The sequence below is a fragment of the Stegostoma tigrinum genome, chromosome 1 (assembly GCF_030684315.1).
Source record: "Stegostoma tigrinum isolate sSteTig4 chromosome 1, sSteTig4.hap1, whole genome shotgun sequence".
NCBI lineage: Eukaryota > Metazoa > Chordata > Chondrichthyes > Orectolobiformes > Stegostomatidae > Stegostoma > Stegostoma tigrinum.
Window position 1 is genome coordinate 150,753,702 of NC_081354.1, and position 22,990 is coordinate 150,776,691.

Sequence of the window (22,990 nt, forward strand, 5' to 3'; positions counted from 1 at the left end):
TTCACCTTGGGAGCTAACAACCCAATAGCCTGGATATTGACTTCATCAGTTCAAAATCCCTCCACCTCCAGCCTTATCCCATGTGCTGTCTCCCTGACCTGATCTCATCTGTCCATCTTACTGCTCATCTATCCGCTCCTTTCCTACTTTTCCCACTGACCAATCACTATAACCCTTACCCACATTCACCTATCGCTATACAACCTACCTTTCCCCAGCACCACCCTCCTATTTATTTCTGGGCTCCCCTCCCTGTCCCCAGTCCTAACAAAGGGTTTCGGCCTGAAATATTGACTTTCTTAATCCTCAGATGTTGTTTGGCCTGCTGTGTTTGTCCAGCACCATGTTTATTGATTTTAGAATTAGTACCACTTTTTAACCTTGTGGAATCGAAAAGAGATATCATGAATTGAATTGACTCTGCAGTGTGAGACTGTCTCTTTCTACTTTAAAGTACATTTATAATATTTATGGCCCCTGAGATGTGAAAACAATGTAAAATGAAAGTAGTAACTTCTAGCAAATAGAGGGAACATACTTTTTCTTTATGAATGTTTCCTTCTTATATTGCAATTAGTGCTCACTAGTAGGAACAGACACTCATTCCTGAAGAATTTTTTTTTGTTCATTGATTTAATTAAAGGTATTCTGCAGCTAGAATGAAGCCAGTGTAAGATTTGTGTTCCTGCTGGTGATAGTTTTCAACTAGCTGTCTGAATTTGGAACAGGCTATATGGATTCTAAGCTTACATGAGCATCAAATCGCCAATGTTTTTACGTTGTTTTATAATGTTTGAGATAATTATAATATGAAGAACAAATAACTTGTGAGGCACAGGTGCTGTAATCCAGCTGGTAGTAGGAAGGAGGATTGGAAAGAGTTCTCTGGTAAATTGTAACTTCAGTTAAAATTGAGTGCGAAAGAGTAGATACTCTTGATGTCCATCCAATTTCCGTTCTCTAAAATAAAATGAAGAACTGCAGATTCTGGAGGTCTGAAAAAGAAGCAGAAATTGTTGGTGAAACTCAACAGGTCCAGAACTGGTTTAACGGTTTGTGTCTGTTGACTCTTTATCAGAAGATGGGCTCTAGACTCGAAACATTAACTCTGCTTTCTACACTCAGATGCTGCCAGATCTGCTGAGTTTCACCAGCAATTTCTGTTTTATTTCAATTAGTTTCATTCCCTTGTTCTCATTCTCCATAGCCCTGAAAAAGTTTCTTTTTTAAGTTTATATCAGTGATAGAATATATAAGAATATAAAATATATGTAATTTGCAAAATCTGCTTCAAATACCCTTTCATGCAATGCACATATTCAAACGAGTAGCACACTGTCAGCTATTCCTTAGGCTTCCTCATGATTTGTGAATGACCAAGGGCCTAATTTTTAACTAATCCATTCCCAGGATTTGGACATTGCTAGCAAGACCAGCAATTATTAAACATCCCGATATAATTGAGTGCTTTATATGGCTGTTTCAGAGGGACATTAAAAGTAAACTACTTGCAGGCTGAAGCAGGTAAAGACAACAGCTTTTCTTTCCTAAAAGATATCGCTGAACCCGAAGGAATTTAATGAAAATACAATCACCTTGTGGTCACCATTACTGTCACTTTTTATTACAGAGTTATTTACGTATTGTATGTAAGTTTGCTCGCTGAGCTGGAAGGTTCATTTTCAGACGTTTCATCACCATTCTAGGTAACATCATCAGTGAGCCTCCGGTGAAGCGCTGGTGTTATGTCCGCTTTCAATTTTTGTGGTTAGGTTTCCTTGGGTTGGTGATGTCATTTCCTGTGTTGGTGATGTCATTTGGTGGTGTCTGTTTGTTTGGGTTTGTTGCTGAGAACTCAGCAGACTGTGTTCATTGGGTACCCGTTATTTTTGAATATGCTGTATAAGTGATTTTCTTCTGCTCTTCGTAACAGACAAAACGGGCCCAGAAACCATAACCACTCTCCCCTACATCAAAGACATTTCCGAAATGACTGCCAGACTACTCAGACCTCTTAGCATCGTGGTAGCCCACAAACCCACCAACACACTAAAACAGCAACTAATGAACTTAAAAGACCCTATACAGACAACAAGCAAAACGAACGTCATTTACAAAATACCCTGCAAGAACTGTGACAAACCCTACATTGGACAAACAGGCAGAAAGCTAGCCACCAGGATACATGAACATCAACTAGCCACAAAACAACATGACCCACTATCACTTGTATCCTTACATACAGATGAGGAAGGACACCACTTTGATTGGGACAACACATCCATCCTAGGACAAGCCAAACAGAGACACACACGAGAATTCCTAGAAGCATGGCATTCCAACCGGAACTCCATCGACAAACACATTGATTTGGAGCCAATCTACCATCCCCTGAGAAAAAGAACAGGAAATGACATCACCAACATAGGAAATGACATCAACACAGGAAAATACATCACCAACCCAAGGAAACCTAAACACATAAATAGAAAGCGGGACATAACACCAGCGCTTCGCCGGAGGCTCACTGATGTTGTTACCTAGAATGGTGACGAAGCGTCTGAAAATGAACCTTCCAGCTCAGCAAGCAAACTTACATCCAGAACCTCAACCTGAGCTACAAATATTCTCAAACTCGATATTTACGTATTTAACAGAATTTGAATTCCCAGCACCCATAGCCTGCAATCATCTCTGGATCCTGAGTTAAGGAAAAAATGTAATAGTTGTGGGGGATGACTTAGTGAGGAATGCAGCAGAAATTGATGGGGAAAGATTTTAGTTCAGCAGTTTCCTCTTTCTGTGACAGACTTTCCTCTCTCTTCATTGTCCTCCTTCCCTTTATCACCAAAATCATCCAGAAAGATAATGTTCTGCCTCTTCTTCTTAGAAACGCCATCAGATTCTCCTCTTCCTCATTACTGATCATCATTGTAAGGAAACATATAATATCAGAGGGTACAGGCTAAGAATGGGTGGTTGATACAGCATTTGAATTCTGCACACACAGAAAGGGGTGGGATCCTGTGGCTTTGTAGTGCTGGCAAGGGTATTTTATCCTGCAGTCACCAACCTGGCAGCAGAAATAATTCCCTAACCTCATCATCCCCTGTAGCCGTCAAACTTCTGACCTATTCCATAGAATGGGAAGAGTCTTTAATATCAGCAGGTAATCTAAATACTTAGGAACTTGCCTGCTACTCAAATGTAGATTTGCTGTACTTTCATTTTTAAGCCTCTGCAACAAATTGCTTCCAATTTTATGGAACAGTTACACTAATGATCCTCCATTCCCAATGACATTGAGCTAGCCAATGATATTCCAAGAAAAAGTAAAGTAATAGGTCTCTTTAATTTGCTTTCAATTTTAGCATCCAGTCCAGTCAGCTCCAAGCCAATCCCTAAACTGCAGAGACTCTCTAAATCTCCTGTTTATATCTGTCAGCCAAGGCTTCCTTATTGGCCCAGGTTAACAATCCCAATCAAGGATCTCAAATTCAATGAGATTGTTCCAATCGATGCAGAATGGCAGCCTCTTTGATACTTATGGAGAGCTGTAAGCAATGTTTTAGAGACGGAGCAAGACTATCTGTGTCACTATCATTATAAAGCTAAACTAGGTAGAACATACAAAACAAAAGAGGAGGCAACCGTGGGGTGCTGGGTTAAACTGACACATTGATAGCAGAACCCAAGGCACAAAGGAGATCTAAAATAGGCAAACATCGTAAGATGTATTTGCAGGGACCATTTGTGGCTGAGAAGGCTTCTGTGCAAATTAAAGGAGCACCTTCTGGCATCACAAAATCACAATTATTTCTTTTTAGCTGGAGTAACCTGCTCTGTGTGGCATACTGCACAGCTGTGTAATGGTGATAGAAATAAGGTGGGATGTAAGATTGTTAGTTGGTCTCTTGCCCATTTTGGGCCCAAGGAAAATTCATGCAGACAGCCCAAATTATTTCTGCAGGACCAATGCTGCGTAAGCATTGGACTGTAAATCCCCTACTCCCGACTTTGGTTTGTACTTTGACATGAATTGTTCAAATTTGCCTCTATTGGCCTGTGCTTAGTTTCAGTGGGTCAAGTCTGCCAATTTCAGAATCCTCTAAGGATAGTTGCATTCCTCCTTATTATTTGCAGTACCTTCAACTTTACCATGGACAAACTTGGATTTGTTAATTTAGTACTTTTATTTAAGCAAATCATTGCCATTTATTTTAAATGCTGGCGGACCAAATCTGAACAGGCGGAAATATTCACAAATGGTTCTTTTCCAGCATATATGAATCTTGAAACTCTAAATTTTCTATGATATTCTTCCTTGCATTCAATAATAGCTATCTTTTTGTTTCTGTTCCAGATTATGATGTCTGCTCAGGGGCTCCATGTGAACAACAGTGCACAGATAATTTTGGCAGAGTGCTGTGTACATGTTACCTGGGATATTACTTTGATCGCGCGAAACACAGGAACAGAGAGAAGCCATATTGTATTGGTCAGTATAATCACTTCAACCATTGGATTCATGCCAATTCTCACCCTTGCTACTGGTACAAACTCCACTATTTCAAGCACCTTCCAATGAACATCTTCATGCCTTTACCCACACCTGCAAACCCTGTTAGTGGAATTCATGAAATACATCAAGCTTATAATTTCTGAATAGCAATATTTTGCATCCAAAATAAGTTGGCTGATTATTATCTAGTTTGGAGTAAAAGCACCAAGGACATTCATTTATGGTATGTACCCATTCAAGTTTGAGATACATAGTTACAAGAGCTGAGATAATTAAGGTAAATTAGAAAAATACATAAAATATTAGAACAGTCATCATTATCATCAGTCCCTCTAAATGAGGAAAGCATTTTCCAAGATTCATGATTTGATGATAGATCAGCAATGACAAATATTAAAAGATGTAATCCATAATGCTCAATAAATATACTGTCCTGTGAGAAACAAAAAAAAAGGACAAGTGGCCTGACTGTAGCTAACAATAGGTGATAAAGTTAGTATTATTTAAGGAAAGACTTATGGTGTACAATGAAAAAGAAAAAGAAGCTTGAGGATTGAGAGAATTCAGAATTCAGCAAAGGATGACGAAGAAATCAAGAATGATTAAAAAAAGAAAGAAAACAAACAAGGAATATAAAAAACAAAACAGCTTTGGAAGGCTTCTATGTTTACAGTAAAAGGGAAAGTTTCACAATGGCAAATTTAGGACACTAAACCTCACCTGCCCTACAGAAGATTGTGGATAGGCCAGGGCAGGCAGGAAGGCCAGCACAGGAATTGTATGGGTTGCCGACATGCAAAACTAATGACTGGAGATCATAGACTTGTTCTCCAGTTCCTGATGATAAAATGTTCGATGAGGAAGAAGGACATCAGGGAGTGTGTTTGCCTGTAGAGTTCACTTCCTGAGAGGATATTAAAGACTGAATCATTGATTATTTTTCAGGCTAGTTAATGTGATTGTGGTAGACAGAAGAGTCAAAAGGTATGGGGGATAGACAGGAAAGTGGACATGAGGCCACAGCAGGTCAGTCACAATCATACTAAATGGCAGAGCAGGATTCAGGATCCAAATGACCTACTTCTGCTCCTAATTTACATGTTCAAATCAATGCTTCCACCTCCAAAGCATTGCCCATCTCCCGCTCTGCCTATTTTCTGTTGAAATTCCTCGTCACACATGTATTATGTCAAGGGATAACTACGCCATTGCTACCCAAGCTGTCTACTATCTATAAGATAATAAAGTGTGAAGCTGGATGAACACAGCAGGCCAAGCAGCATCTCAGGAGCACAAAAGCTGATGTTTCGGGCCTAGACCCTTCATCAGAGAGCTACCTATCTATACTATCTATAAGATTCAGCTTGTTCAGATATCAATTGTCCATATCTTAAACCAAATCATGGGCAGTATTGTGGCCTGCCTACATATTGAGTGGAGGATGGATGAGAGCTGAAATGGATCATTCAATATGCATAACTGGGCAATAATCAATGATAAGAATAAAGCCAATTTGCACATTAACACAAGGATTCTGAGGTTAATTGTCACACCTTTCATACTATTTTGGCTCCGTGCTGCTAACTTACCATGAACCAGGAATCAAATCCTGGTAAATTTCCAGTTCCTGTGTTTCAGCTTCCATGGTCTTAATCACTTAAGCCACAAAGAAAACTGAAAAAAAATTAAAGCAACTTAATTTCAATTTTCTTTAACCCACTGACTGTTGTGTTTTACGTGTTGATTTAATAGATATTGATGAATGTGCCAAAAGCAATGGAACTGTATGTTCTCACATTTGCCTCAACACACCGGGGAGTTACAAATGTGTGTGCGAGGAAGGTTTCCATCTCAAAGAGGATGGGAAGACATGCAGCAAAAGTGAAAGTGGTAAGTTGTGAGCAGATGAGTTTGAAGGAGCTATTTTATCTTCATTGAAAATGCATCAAGTTGACAGGCAACTCCACCTTATATGTTTGACAAGGATAAGCTGAAAGGTTACTTCCTGTTTCCATTTTTTCTTTCACTTGTGACCTTGAAAAGGATTCTGCTGGTATCAGAAATTCTCCATTACTGCACTTGAGGGGTGGTAAAGAATTTTAGAGAATTCCTTTATTGTTACATGTCTTTTTGAATCACAGTGTATTGGCAAAGTTGCTGTTTTATGATTTGTTTGCAACTCAAACCACTACTGATAAGATAGAAAATGCAAGGATGTGGCTCCACTTCAACTGGGATTAGAGCGCACATAATTCTGTTTGAAAACTGCTACAACATTATAGCCCCTTGTGAATGTTACCAAATGTTAGTTTCTTGTTGCTCTAAAGAAAGCCAAGAAACTTAGCCAAAGACAACACTGAAATCCTCTTGGGGGTAAATTTTCAATGCACGTAGATCCCACAGTTGTCCAGTAGCTTGTTTTGGTTCATTCTGAAGCATTCAAGCCTAAATTAACTTAACATCATGTTATGAACTGATGTTTGGAGAAAGCCCCTGTGATTTTGAGTTAAATGCTTTGGCAAAATGATAGGATTCCTGTTTTGAGGATGCATGATCTCTAAATGACTCTGCTCATTACGTTTATAATATCAACAATTCTGTAATAAAGCAGAATGGACAACAAAGTGCATATTCTCCTTTCAGCTCAGAACCAGATAGCATCCAACTTAAACTCAAGGCTCACATCTTATTTGTCTGTTAGGACCAGGTTTCTAGGTGAAATGAGTCTGATTTGTAGTTACACTGCGTTATAACACAGAGTTGATTATCCTGCAAACTGAAGTCAAGGAAAACTTCTGAAATTAGGGATGTTTTTACTAAGTTAAGGCATTTTTAGCGCAGAGTATACAGACTTTCAGTTCATCCATAACCTGTGTGATGCCTAACAAAGAATCAATGAGTGCTGATACTGGATACCTGAAGATCCACAGGTGGCATTCCTCACCTCAACAACGATTAAATTTACTCACACAACTATCGCAACTAAATTAAGAAACATTTGAAACTGTCCCCCTGAGTTTTTTTTAGTAAACTAGGGTGACACAAGTATACATTTCTCTTTCAGAATCACATCAAGGAACTCACAGAAAGTTAGAATGGTAAGTGACCATTCGGCTTATCTGCATAATAAATAGGCTGGAGTTGTCCTTTGACCCATTCACTACTGACCAATCGTTTGAGTCTTGCATTCAATATTTCAGTCAAGTAGAATGTTCCTTTTTACTTTTACTCCATTGAACTTTTCCCTCCTTGTAATGAAAGCTTTAACTCACGCTAGAATGCATTTTCAGAAGTGCCAAATACTTACCAGAGCCTTGTCAACAGGATTTTCCTTCACTTATGAATTGAAATAATGAATGCAGGTGGACGATATATCTAAGGGAGGTATTGTCTATGGGTTTGATGCTGTTCTCTCCTCACATATTTTGTAGCAAAATCAATTAATTATCAAACAAGGGAAGAAATAACAATCAGTGCTCTATGCTTGTAACATAAACGCTAAACTTATTATTCCTGTTACCTCTTTGGAAAGTTATGAATTAATTACTTCTCTAAAAGCTTCTTTTTATATAGTCTATTGCAACTATAGGATTAGTAGATTTTATATAGTATATTGAAGTCTAAAGTACTTGCCATATGGGACATGAGACCCCATGGTGTGAGTGAGTGGATGGAGATAGCCCTGAATAGGTGAAATTAAGTGGCATCAACAGATAATATATGGAGGGGTCAGGGGTTGTGAACAATGAGGTCTAAACGGCCTTACTATTTTTGTTGTAAGTGGAAGGAAGTGCTACAGCAATGACCCAGCTGTTATTGAAAGCACAGCTCTGTTGATTCTGCAATGCCCTCTTCGCTAACATCTGGAGCTAGTGCCAAGACTGGGACAGCTGTCTCACAGGCTAGACAAGCAACAGGCTGACATAACTTACAATGTTTTTGACAACACCATCACTATCCCTGTGAATGTCTTGTCCCATCAACAGGACAGATCCAGCAGAGTTGGCAGTGCAATGGTAAGGAGTAAGTTGCCCTAATCATAAACAGGGACTCCAGACTCCCTGAAGTCTCATAGTATCAGATCAAATATCTGCATGAAAACACTTTGTCATTTCGTCCCTGGGAAGGGGCAATTCTGGCCAGCCAATTATTGCATGCCCCTAGTTGTACTTGGGAATATTTCCATGTCAGGATGGTGAGTGTCTTGGAGAGAAATTTGTGGATGGTGGTGTTTACATGTATCTGCTGCTCCTGCCTTTCTAGATGGAAGTGGCCATTGGTTTGGAAGATGCTGTCGAAGGAGCCTTGGTGAATTTCTCCAGTGCACGTTGTAGATAGCACATTGTTGCTACTGCTGTACATTGGAGCTGGAGAGAGTGAATGTTTTTGGATATGATGCCAATCAAGTGGGCTGCTTTTCCCTGGATGGTGTCAAACTTCTTGAGTGTTGTTGGAGCTGCACCCATTCAAGCAAGTGGGGAGTATTCCATCGCACTCCTAACTTGTGCCATTTAGATGGTGGACAGGGTTTTGGGAGTCAGGAGGTGAGTTACTCACAGCAGTATTCCTAGCCTATGACCTCCCAGCCTCTTGGCTTATGAGTCAGCTCTCCTCCAAGTTGAATATCACTAGGAGAAAGCACTGGCAATGGCTAGGACAAACAGTGAACTAACTGTGGGTGGGTGATTTAAATGTTCGCCACCTAAATGGCTTGACAGCACCAGTACTGACTGACCTGATTAAGTCTTAAAGGACATAGCTGCTACATTCAGTCTGTAGCAGGTAGTGATGGAACCAATAGGAAGATTAAACATATTTGACCTCACCTGCCTGCTCAAATGTAGCTGTCCTTGACAGTACTGATATGAGTGACCACCGTTCTGTTCTCATAGTGACAAAATCCCTTCTTCACATTAGGGATACTCTCCATAGTGTTGTGCCAATACCGTGCAAAATTGGATAGACTTTGAACAGATCTAATAGCTCAAGACTGGACATCCATGAGGCACTGTTGGCCATCATCAACAGCAGATTTATATTCCAGTACAATCTGCAATTTTATGGCCTGGCATATTCCCCACTCAGTCATTACTATCAAGCCAGGGTATCAACCCTGGTTTAATGGAGAGTGCAGGAAGTCATGCCAGGAGCAGCACTAGGCATACCTAGTCAACCTGGTGAAGCTAGAAAATGGGACTACTTGCACGCCAAATGGCTTAAATGGCAAGTGATGGAACTAAGTGATCCTGAAACCAACAAATCAGATCTAATCTGTGCTGTCCTACCAAATCTAATTATAAATGATGGTGGACAATTAAATAACTCACTGGAGGAGGAGGTGGAGGCTCCCAGTCCTCAATGATGGGGGAGTGCAGCACTTCAATGCACATAATAAAGCTGAAGCACTTAGAACAATCTTCTGCCAGAAGTGTGGAGTGGATGATCCATCTCAGCCTCCTCCAGTGGTCCCCAACATCACAGATACCAGTCTGCATCTAATTCTATTCACTCCACATGATATCAAGAAGTGTTTGGAGGCAATGAATACTGCCAAGGCTATGGACCTGACAGTAGTGCTGAAGACTTTTGCTCCAGAACTTGCCGTCTCCTAGCCAAAGGGGCATCTACCCGACAATGTAGAAAATTGCCCTGAAGTGACTTACACAAAAGGAAGGACAAATCCAACCCAGCCGATTATTGGCCCATCAGTCGACTCTCGATCATCAGTAAAATGATGGAAGGTGGCATCCACAGTACTATCAAGCAGCACCTGCTCAGTGCTGAATTCCGAAGGTGAGGTGAGAGTGACAGCTGTTGATATTAAGGCTGCATTCAACCGAGTATGACATTAAGAAGCCTGAGCAAAAATTGAATAATTGGGATACAGCAGGAAAACTCTAAGTTGGTGGAGTCATACTTGACACATTGGAATATGGCTGTGTTTTTTGAAGGTCAGTCATCCCAGCACCAGGACATCTCTGCAGGAGTTCCTCTGGGTAGTGTCGTCAGTTCAACCATTGTCAACTGCTTTATATATGACCTAGTTTCTCTCATAAGTTCAAAAGTAGGGATGTTTTCTGTTGATGATACAATATTCAGCACCATTTTTGGCTCCTCAAAACCTGAAGGTTCCATGCCCAAATGCAGCAAGACATTGATGATTTCTGCGCTGAAATGGACAGGTGGCAAGTATAGTTTGTGCCAACTAAGTGCCATGAATTGGCTTTGTCCAACAAGGAAGAATCTAACCACCTCCCCTTCACCATCACTGAATTTTTCATGATGAACATCTCGAGGTTTAACACTGACCAGAAATTGAACTGAACCAACCCATATAGAAATTGTGGCTAAGAATTTAGCTACAGATAACTCCTCCTGATTCCCCAAAGCCTGTGTGTTATCTAAAAAGAACAAATCAGGAGTATGATAAAATACTTCCCAATTGAATGGATAACTGTAGCTCCAACAATACTCGAGAAACTCAAAACAACCCAGAACAAAGTAATCCACTTGATTGGCGCCACATCCACTCTATAGCTTCCAAAAAGAAACTGCTTGGGATCCTCAGAAGGGAAAATTACTGTTACATGTAGAAGGGGCAAGGCAGTGGAACAAGATAATTTTCACTCAGAGGGAACAAGCATGACCTGTTCACTGCCTTCAACACTAAAGCTGAGCAGCTGAAGTGTGCACTGCAGAAATTCACCAAGGCTCCTTAGCATCTGCCAAGCTCATAACCAGTACCATCTCAAACAATAAGGATAGCTGATGCATGGAATCACCACTATCTACAAGATCCCCTCCGAGCCACTCGCTGTCCTGATTTAAAAATATATCACGATTCCCTCAGTATCACTTTGTCAAAATCCTGGAACTTTCTCTCTCGTAGCATGGGGGTCTATTTAAATAAAACGGACTACAGCAGTTCAAGACGTCAGCTTACAACCACCTTCTCAAGGGCATATAAGGACAGGCAGCAAATTCTGGTCCAGCCAGTGCCCATGTCCCATGAATGAATAGAAAAGATGTGTTCAAAGTGCTGAAAGAACCGGCCAGTCTTGATAGGGATAACCTTTTTCCCATTAGTTTTTCCATCAGGGAGGCGATGGATTATCGCTGGTCTGTTAATCCAGAGACCCAGATAATGCCCTGGAGGCCTGGGTTTGAATCCCACCATGGCACAGGGTGGAATTTGAATTCAATAAATATCTGGAATTAAGAATCTAATGATGACTGTGAACCCATTGCCAATTGTCAGAAAAACACATCTGGTTCACTAATGTCCTTTATGGAAGGAAACTGCCATCCTTACCTGGTCTGGCCTCCATGTGACTCCAGACCCACAGCAATGTGGTTGACTCTTAACTGTTCTCTGGGCAATTAGGGGTGGGCAGTAAATGCTACCTGGCCAGTGATGCACCCATCCCATGAATGAATAATGGAATAAAAAATTGGTTGAAGCATTGAGAAACAGAGGGCACTGATTTAGGGTGAATCACTAAAGTACCAACAATGACATGAGGGAAAATGCTTGTAGACAGTAAGTGATTAGCATTTGAAATGCAATGCCTTACAGTTTGTTGGAAGACGATCTAAACGTTGCTTTCAAAAAGAAATTGCTTAGGGTCCTGAAGAGGAAACATTACTGTTGTATGTGGAAAGGAAAATGAGTGGAATTAGCTAATTTGCATCCAGAAGGAACAAGCACAAATACGGGTGACCTTCTTCTGTGCTGTTAGCATTCCTTGAATCTGAATGAATAAATAAAAACCCATCTCAGTCCATTGGGGTATGTTTCCCTCCTTGTCAAAGCTTCCTTTCTATGCTCTGCCCAAGGAATGCTTAATTCTGAAAGTTTAAAGTCTGAAATCAACCACACTGTCAGATATTAAAAAGCAAAACAATGTGTTTTTGCCTGTGACGTTTCCTGTTCCAGTGTATTCCTATGGTATTAAAGTTGACAGTGTTTGTCCACAATTCCAAACCAGAATAATTTGTTTTCTTTGTACAACTGCAAATCATGTTGAACTGGGAGTTTGGCACTTTCCTGATACACAATATGCCCTATATATACACATATACTAGTTTACAATAGTTTTGACCAAGAGCACTAACTTTTATAAACTGAAATTAACCAGTTGTATGGAATGCATTCCTGTTTACAACTTATCATGCAAAATGGCCTCATTGCGTGGATGCGGGTGCAGAAAAAAAATGTCTGCTTCCTTGATTGGACTAGCCAGTACATAGTTACATATTTTAATTTTAAAGATTGTGTCATTTGTGTAATCCTTCCTAAAATGAATCCAGTATAACTTTCAACAAATGCAGCAGTTATCAAATGCTCATTTACTAAAGTTTTGGTTTCTCCTAAAGTATTGTTGAACAGCAGTGCAAAATCTGAAAGTCTTAGTTTACTGCATGAACCAATTGAAGAGTTTCACTCAAGGCAGTAACCTAGAAAATAGTTGAGGCTTATATATTAGTTTTCCAGTCTTAAGGGTGATGTCAGTCCATTAGAATGGGTGGATCACTGTAGGCATTATAATGTTTGAAGTAAGACCTTGCTCCCAACGTCCCACATTAATGTGTCACTGAAACTGGCACCATGAAGATTATTTTCCATGTTTCTGGCAATTTATATTTGTGTCCATAACAGCCATTACCTCTCTGTAATTCCAAGTGTCCTACCTGAAGAGGCAAATTAAACAACAGCCCATCATTTCCAGAAATAAAACAAGACAAAGCATGTCATTTAATGAACAAATATATGGATGATAGTATAAGGTAGGGGTGAAGATGAGATAGACCTTAGGATTAGCGTAAAAGTTCTCTCTCCAATATTTATATCTTTTTTTCCATGTTAGAAATATGACTATGGGTAGTATGCATCAATTAGTTCGTATGTAATCAAGACAGAAGAAACCTATTTGTCTAGGAATGGCTAGAATGTGGATTCCAAAAGGAGCAGTTGAGGTAATTCTCATAGAGGCATTTATGGAGAAGTCACATTACTACGTGAAGGAGAGAGGAAACTTCAACTGCTGATTCTCCACCACCATGGTGACAGGACCCTCGACCTCATTTATCCCAGTTCCACTTCTTTACCTTCATTTCAGAACAATGATATCCCTAATTACCATTAAGAAGGTGGCAGCGTGCTGCCTTCTAGGACCACAGTCCATTTGAAGCAGGTGCCCCCACAGTGCAGATTGGGAGAGAGTTCTAGGATCTTGAGCCAGTTTCAAATGCACTTTCCAGATAAAACAGTTATTTAATTTTACTTTTTCAAATTAATATATGATATTAACTGTTCCATGTGATCTTTTGATAGTTAAGAGACCAAATACAAATTTTGTTCAGTGAAAAAATCTGCACATGTCTCCACATATTTTCCTCTAAACTTTTGCATCTTATTACTTCAATGCTTTGGTCACTCTGATCTCTTTGTCTTCTGCTTCCCTCACTGATCTACTGAAGATTGATGGACTTTTTATTACACTCTACTGGGCTTGTTATTGAGCTCAACACTTTCAGATCATAATTACTGTTCCCATTTTGTCAAACGATGGGTGCTGGTATTGATTCTGCTTCTGTCATTTTAAAATCTTCCAGACTCAGCTTCTGTTTCTTTTAATGTTCCATTATCGCCTCCTGATTTCTTGCACCAGCATCACTTTTCTCATTTAGTTGGTGAAATGATCCACACTAATAGTGCACAAAAGTAAATACTAAAACTACTCCTGCTGCATATGTAACTTTATAGCCATCACATTGGTATTGTTTTTGACATCACATATAAGAACAGAAGACAAACAAACTGGTCAGTTGGGTTTTGCTGGAAATCATAATCTAGAGATTAAAAATACCTAAAATCATTAAGTGAAATTATGTACAAATTAACGAGACATTTTAACTTTTTTGATTGTAGCAGGCCAGTATATAAAATCTGACATTGTGATGAAAGCTGGTACCTGTTCCACAACCTGTGAGGATATCCAACAGATAAAACAGGCAGTGCTGCAGTTAAAACAGAAGGTAAAGAGATTATTGAATTGAAAATGTTTCCTCCTCCATGTGTTTAGTGATCCTTATTAAAGAATATTTTCGCACAGTTTACAGAAATTGGTAACAATAAAAATATTGGGGCCAGAGCAATTTTAATACTGTTTTGGCTTCTCTCGGTGGCCTAAATGTTTTGATGCAAAACTGTTAAAACGTTAAAACAGTTTTCAATATTTTAAACTTAAAGGAAGAAGGACAGTTGTAACTAATTTTCCAGCAACATTATGCAGATTTACATCAATGTTCTGGATCTGGTAGCACCAAAAACTGCTGACACCTCCCTCCTTGCTATCAAAGAACATAAAACTGTATGGCACAGGAGTGGGCCCTTTGGACCATGATAATGTGTAGAGCATGATGCCAAGTGAAACTAAACCCTTCTGCCTGCCACTTGCCCATATCCCTGTATTCCTTACATATTCATGTGCTTAAACGCCCCTATAGTATGTGCCTCCATCACCACCCCTGGCAATGCATTCCAGACTCCTGCCTCTCTCTGTGTTAAAAGCTTTCCCTTCACAACTCCTTTGAACTTTTCCCCTCTAATCTTAAATGCATGCCAACTAATATTAGACATCTCATCTCTGGGTAGAAGATTTTGATCTTCAATCGAATCTATGCATCTCATAATTTTATAGATTTCTATCATCTCCCCTCAGCCTGTGCCCCACAAGAGAAAACAATCCAAATTTTTAGAGCCTCGCTTTATAGATCATATCCTCTAATCCAGGCAACATCATAATAAACTTCTTCTGCACCCTCTTCAAAGCTTCCACATCCTTCCTTGTAATGTGACAACCAGAACCGATTGCAGCACTCTAAATATACCCTAACCAAAGTCTTATAACCCTGCAACATGACATCCTGACTCTTGTATTCAATTCCCCAACAAGTAAAGGAAAGCTTACCATGCACCTTCTTTACCACCCTATCGACTTGTGTGGCTACTTTCAGAGAGCTATGGACATAAATCCCCAGAGCCAATGCAGAATGTGGCGGAAGCATTCAGGGAGCAGTCAACAGGGCTACCAACCCCGAGGGAATAGACATAATTCTGCAAAATAGCACTAGTGAACTGAGTTTCTCTCCAGTATTATGTACATGCCACCCTTTAAAATGATGAGCCACAGTCTTGGATGCCAGATCCAGTTCCTGGTCTAGCTGATCTGAGTTTAACCAGGTGGCAGGAAAGATGCAATTATCTTCAGCAATAATGTATTTGGGGGGAAAAAGCCATTCTAACAGTTATAACCTATCATCGTATACTTTACAGTCTTTTGCATGGAAAATATGAGGTATTAAAATGATTACAGCTCTTTCTCAATTAAATTCAACATCTCTAGGTCAGGTGAGGAGGGAAAAACAATTTATGTTAGCTTAAAGCCAGTTATTACATCATAACATCTTTATGGATTCAGTTTTAATAACAGATCCATATAGTATCTGATATAAGGTATTGTGATTTTATTAGGAGCATTTCATTTTGATTTTGGATTTTGAACAGGTGGCATGTGGGCTTTGGTCTTGTGTATGAGGGGATTTAATAATTAACTTGTCAGTATTCCTGGGTTTAAAAAAAATGTATGAGAGATTTTGTGGAGTAATAATGGGAAATTATTTGCATTGGAACTTAAAAGAAGAAGAACAATCTTAACTCAGTTTCCAGTAACATTATGCAGATTTGCATCAATTTTCTGGGGCAACAGGATTTGATATTGGTTTAGAAGAACCTTTTTTTTGCGTAAGGGAAAGTAGCATAGCTTAGAAAGCTCTGGTTTATGTTTGTACACATTATGGTGAAAGTTAGATGCCAGAAACTGTTGTGCCTAAAAAAGGAGTTAGTTAATAATGGTCATAAATAGGCTACAACAGCGCAAGGGTTTTTATTTAAAATTTGCGAAGTAAATATTTTGTTAGAATCCTGAAGGGGTTATTTGAAGCTGATAAGGTATACGCTCAGTGATGTGAATAATCAAGGAAGAGGCTATCAAATTCTTAAGATTAGGAATTGAAAGATGTGGATAAATTCAAATTTATACATGTGATAGAGAAGAGGATGCTTATTGCTATTTGATTATCATAAAGTGATGCTGATAGGCTCATTAGGAATGAACTTTATCCTATGTTTCAGCCTTTCAAATTGTGCTACATGTAAATAGTTTTGTTTATTCTATTTTATCTTTACTTTTTTGTTATAAACTTTTATCTTAGAACAAAATCCCAAAAATTGCATGCATGTTTTTCTGCGAAAGGCCACCTCATTAAATAAAAATATAATCTATCAAACTAGATTTCTCTCTGGGATCCAACTTTGTCCAGTAGTAGCATCAGTTGGGATCAAAACATTTATTTATCATAACCTTGAATTTTATTTTTCTTCAGATCACTTTACTGCCCAACAACATTGCTGACATTAGTAAGCAAAGATCAAACAGTGACAAGTTATTTGCATCGAACAGTTACAATTACGGACTGAAAGGGCCCCCAGGGCCTTCAGGTAAGAAATAACCCTTACAACCTCCACATGATAGAGCGTTCAAACATATTAGAAAACCAAGTTAACAATACACAAGTACTATAAAAGTACAGTCATTTCGTACCTTTTTTCCACAATTAGTACCAGAGTAAAACAAGTTATTAGAGGAAGATAATGAAATTGGTGGTGAAAACTAGATTTAAAAGGCAACTATCATTCTGGAAAGAGTAAATGTTAAGAAGAATAAATTCATTGGAGTATAAAAGATGTGATTTATTTTAAAAGATTAGATATTTTATAAGCTTACATCAATATTGAGAGGATGTTTCCATTCAAGGAGAAAATTAGACTTATGAAACATAACTTTAGAATAGGTAGTCATCCATTTGAGGCAGCGATGAGGAAGAATTACTTCTGCAGCGGCCCATGTATACTTGGAAATTTTGTACCCCAGGGAGGTTAGAAGACAAAACATGTTCATTGATGATTCTTGTACTTAAAGAGTCAAGGATTATGGGGAATTGGTAGGAAAATGGATTTGAGTACGAAATCAGATCAGCTATGATCTTGTTGAACTGCAGAACTGGCTAGATATATAGCTTACACCTCGTTCCTAGATTCTTGCATTCTTCTTATATAAGAAAAAAGACAGCACTGTGGGGCTGATATCCAAGGGATGGAGCAATTGAATGTAAAGTTCTATGCTTGTCCCTAAAATTCCTTTGTCTCCGCTTCTCTCTTGCAAGATTTCTTTGTTTTCGCAGACAGGTGGAGAAAATTGGAAAAAGCTTGGATCTATTTAATGATGATGTGGCAAGTGTTATTTACATTCATGGTGGGATCTGAGAGTTACTGGTTAGGCCACCAAACATTCCCCATTCATAACTGTCCAGAGGGCAGGTAAGAATGAACCACATTGTTGGTCTGTAGTCACATGTAGGCCAGATCCAGTAAGGAAGCCTGATTTCATTCCTTAAAAGGACTAAATATTTTATTTTGAAACAAATAACAGTGGTTACAAAATCACTGTGATACAAGATTTTCTATTCCAGAATTTTTCATTAAATTCAAATTTCACCATGATGGGAACCAAATCCACGTTTCCAGAATTAAAGCCTGAAATGTTGCATTATTACCACTATGCCACCACTTCCACTCGATAACAATGTAATTGCATTTGATTAGTGGGTGGGGAGGAACAATCAGTTGGCTACGAATCTTAGTGTGACCGCAAGATGGTGTGATGAAATGGCATGCACTGCGAATTCAGAGTCATTCTTACAGACAGAGGGGAGTGTTCCACAAAGCAGTCACCAGTCTGCATTTTTTCTCACCATGGTAAAGGAGCCCACATTGTGAGCATTGAGTACAGAGACTAGAGAGAAATACAGGTAAATTGTTGCTTCACCTATAAATTGTTTTTAAGGCTTTAGATGATGAGGGCAGAGATAAAAGGGCAAATATTGCACCTTCTTTCCCTTCTGGGAAAGTACCATGTGAGAGGGGAGTAAGGAAGCGTTAAGAGTGCTGGAAGATTGGACTAGGATGTCATCATCTTGCTGTCATTCTAACATTCCTGCTGCAGCGTTCTAGTGACATTCAGTGCAAATGGAGTAACAGAGTCTCAACTTCTGCTGAGATCTGTTACAGTTTTTTAGGACTCAACATAGAGCTCAACAAGTTCAGGGTATTAACGCTGTCCGCCATTTTGATTACATGCCGCTTTGTCATGTCTTGTTTCCATGCATTTGCTTTCAACAAGCCAACCAAGTTTAAAATGTTCACACCTACCATGCAGAACCTATTTTCCCTCTATATTTCACCAATATTATTTGCACACCCATTGTTTGTTTCCTCAAGGCACCATCACCATCTGTTCCAATTGCTTTTCTTGCCATTTTGTTAACATGAAAAGAAAATCACAGCCCAGGCACTTTCTGTTCTGAAGTATTTTATCAAACAACAAACATTACCTTTGTTTACTCCCAGCAGCAATGCTGCCAGAGCTTACTGAATTTCTCCAACATGTTCTGTTTTATTTGAGATCTCCAGCATCTTCACATTTTTTGTGCATATGGAACCCCATGATAAAAATTTAAAAAAGCATCTTACTGTGTTCTATTATTGTCTTTAATACAACTCCTTGACCTACATTGCAAGATCATTTAGCAGCAGTTTTGAAATGTTATTTCAAAGTGATACAACATGAACATGATTTTATTTGATTTTACACAGGCCTGCCAGGTCCTGAAGGAAGTCCTGGTCCAAAGGGACAAGCTGGGCCCCCAGGACCACCAGGACCCAGAGGAATGATGGGACCAATTGGCCCTTCACCTGACATATCTCACATTAAACAGGGAAAAAGAGGAGCAGTGGTCAGTAATTTTTTTTCTGAAATGCAAAGCTTACCTGCAAAACACATGCTGCACTGAATTACTTAATAAGCAACAAAGCTTGTCAAATACTTTGTAGTATATTTCATTTTCTGTGGAAACCAGTAAATGAATTATAAATTAGCAACTGTGTAGAGTCACAGTAGGTCATTAACAAGCAGAGATTCTGAATGCAAATAGCATCATGGTAAATTATGGAGATAGTAAGAACTGCCGATGCTGAAATCAGCGTGGAGCCGGAGGAATGCAGCAGGCCAGGCAGCCTCAGGGGAGCAGGAAAGTTAATGTTTTGGGTTGGGACTTTTCTTTAGATTCTGAAGCTGCGCAGCGCTGTGTCCCTCCAGCTCCACACTGTGTTATCTATGGTAAATTATGGGCTGTCCAGAGTCCCTGATCAGATCTGGAACTGACAGTAAAACACAGTATAATACAAAAAAGTTGCATGCAGCCATTGATTTGATTTCATTGTGAGATAATAAGGTTATTATTAATACAGTGTGCAGTTATTCCACAGATTTATTGTGTTCATCTATTTATAAGCATGTTTATATTTTAATGGATGAAATGTATTGTGGTGAATAGCAGAGGCCAAGGAATGACTGAACTGAGGTGTCCAAATATTGAGGGGCTCAGATAAAGTGAACAGGAAAAATCTGTTCCTCTTGTAGAAAGCTCACTTACCAGGCGACACAGATTTAAGGCGATTTATAAAAGGATTAGGGAGGACATGGAGAAAAACGTTTTTATCAAGAGTGTGGCTGCTATCTGGAAATTACTGCCTGGTTCGGTGTTGGACGCAAAATTCCTCAACTCATTTAAAATGTACCTTGATCTGTACTTGAAATGCTGTAACTTGCAAAGCTACAGGTTAAGTGCTAGAAGGTAGGATATGGGGAGTCAAAGGCCTAGTGGTATTATCACTGGACTGTTAATCTAAAGACCCAGATAATGTTCTGGGGACCTGGGTTTGAATCCAACCTTGGCAGATGGTAGAATTTGAATTCAATAAATATTTGAAATTAAGAATCTAATAATGACCATGAATCCATTGTTGTTTGTTGGAAAAACCCATTAGTTGGTTCACTAATATCCTTTCGGGAAGGAAAATGCCATCCTTACCTGGCCTGGCCTACATGTAACTCCAGACCCACAGCAATGTGGTTGACTCTTAGCCGACCTCTGGGCAATTAGAGACAGGCGATAAACGCTGCCTAGTCAGCAACACCCTCAACTCATGAATGTTAAAAAAAAGAATGGCAGCTTTTGTGCTTTCTCATTCACATAGATGCAAAGGGCTAAGTGGCCTCTTTCCATGCAATATTCTTTCTCGGATTCTGTGGTGGTGAGGATCAGATAGGGTCCTCACATATTCATGGAGTTCAGAGTATCCAGGGCAGTGTGATCCAATCAACAGCACAAAAATATAGAATTGACAGTAAGAGCTGCCAAAGTAATAGAATCCCTATAGTATGGGAGTAGGCCATTTGGGCCATCGGGACCATACCAGCTCTCCAAAATCCATCCCATCCAGAGCCCACACCTCTGACCTATCCCTGTAACTCTGCATTTCCCATGGCTAATCCACCTAATCAACACATCCCTGAACGCTATGGGCTATTTAGCATGGCCAATCCATCTAACCTGCACTTCTTTCGACTGTGGGAGGAAACTGGAGCACCTGAAGGAAGCCCACACAGACCGGGGAGAAGGTGTAAACTCCACACAGTCACCTGAGGTTGGAATTGAACCTGGGTCCCTGGGGCTGTGAAGGCAATAGGACTCGCCACGATGCTACTCCTGTGAGTCTCCTCCTGTCTTTGCTGACTTCCTCACTAAGACCAATGGAACTTAAAAGGCAAAACAAATGACCCTTGCTGAAAGAATGTGTAAGTGCTGAGTGAAAGCAGGAACATCTTCATCGTCAAATGGCCTTCCCATAGTCATAGGTTCAGCTCAGTAAAGAATCTTCATTCATTTGGAGGAGCTTCTTCATTTATCAATTTTAATTTGTCAAATTGCATAAATCAGCTCTTACAAAGACACAGGGTAGAAAGATGGAAAACTAGTGAAAAAAAGTGAATGTGCTGGGATTTTTTTATAACTGGGCATTTTGTAAACTCTGGAGGCTGGAGGCAAAAGAGATCTCAAAGTTTATTGTCTCTAAAGTATTTTGGGGATTGTGGATTTGCATTCTATTGGTAGCGTATAATTCTCTGGTGCCATTACTTTGTTGATAATAAGATTTTATCAATTACTGCATTTATTTTAGGGTCCACCAGGACCTTCTGGAAGAGACGGTGCCAAGGTAGGCATGGCATGTGCTATCATAAAAGAGCTTCGTATCTAAACATCGAAATGTTTTCAAACTTTTTTTTTGTTAATATGTCCACAGCTTTCACCAACTGGGAAAGACCAGATACTGGTCAAAGTTTAATGATCACTCAATTTCCTATATTACAAGGGTCACTAAACATCAGAAGGTAATGAACAGGCTCCAAATTGCTTTAGGACATCCTGAGAATGTGAAAGACTATACAAATGCAAGTTTCTCTCTTTCTTATTATCTTGTGTCACACTGCGCTGCCAGAGAAGCATAGGAAGTAAGTGTTCAAATAAACAGGATTTTGCATTGTCACAATTTTATAAATTGCTGCTTACATGTCAAAGTCACTGAAAAAGAGCTTTCTCAAGGGTCCATCACTGTCGTGACAATGAGCTCCCCTTACATTCTAAACTAAAGCAAGGATCTGCAGATGCTGGAAATCTGAAACAAACACGAAGTGCTGGAAAAACTCTCGGGACACATCACTTAACCTTTATGGGGATGCTTTTTTGGCATTTGCACAAACTCTTAAATAAATTTTGATCAAAGTTTCTCATCCAATAAGTGGATCCCAGCCCAACATATTGACTTTTCTACTCCTCTGATGCTGCTTGACCTGCTGTATTCCTCACAGCTCCATACTCTGTTGTCATCTGATAGGTGTTCCCTCTTTTAGCAATTGCTGTCCAATCTAATTTGTGGCCTTCCCATAGGATTCCTGCTGGAGTTATGGAAGGAGAATGTCAAGAAAGCTGTGGATTTATGGCCTGCAGTGTCACCTCACTTCTTTCAGAGAAATCTCAAAATATTTCACATTCTATTACATACTTTGAAAATGATATGAAACAGATGTGTGGCTTTACTTTCAGAATCGAATGCATATGGATTGGAAAGGATGTTGCTATTTGTAGAATTGTTCAAACACATTGGACTGGATTTTAAATGGTAACATGGCCCCATACACTTAGTGACAAAGTCAGGAGGGTAACCCACCCATGATTTAACATAATTCACCAGAAAATAACTTAATGCTGGATGCAGCATTAATTGGCAGGAGCCAAGGCCCAACACCAGCCCAACCCAACCCTGGGACAAAGTCCCAGTCTCAGTGAACTGCCACCCACTCAGCTGGTAGCAGCTCTGCTAGATCCGCAGTGTTATCTGGGAGTGATGTCTCCTGCTGGGAGTGCAGGCAGTCCCACCAGTCTGAT

The 22,990-nt window shown here is 39.5% G+C and overlaps 1 protein-coding gene across 2 annotated transcripts in view; it reads left to right on the forward strand.

The window, feature by feature from the left end:
- Window positions 1-22,990, forward strand: part of ccbe1 (collagen and calcium binding EGF domains 1) — a 318,840-nt gene that overhangs the window by 286,284 nt on the left and 9,566 nt on the right. For both annotated transcript variants that reach the window (XM_048533597.2, XM_059649393.1), the window contains exons 4-9: window positions 4,364-4,498; window positions 6,275-6,412; window positions 14,454-14,560; window positions 16,970-17,084; window positions 19,299-19,438; window positions 21,726-21,761. In XM_048533597.2, the coding sequence (XP_048389554.2) occupies window positions 4,364-4,498; window positions 6,275-6,412; window positions 14,454-14,560; window positions 16,970-17,084; window positions 19,299-19,438; window positions 21,726-21,761 (671 nt within the window). The remainder of the gene's footprint in view (window positions 1-4,363; window positions 4,499-6,274; window positions 6,413-14,453; window positions 14,561-16,969; window positions 17,085-19,298; window positions 19,439-21,725; window positions 21,762-22,990) is intronic.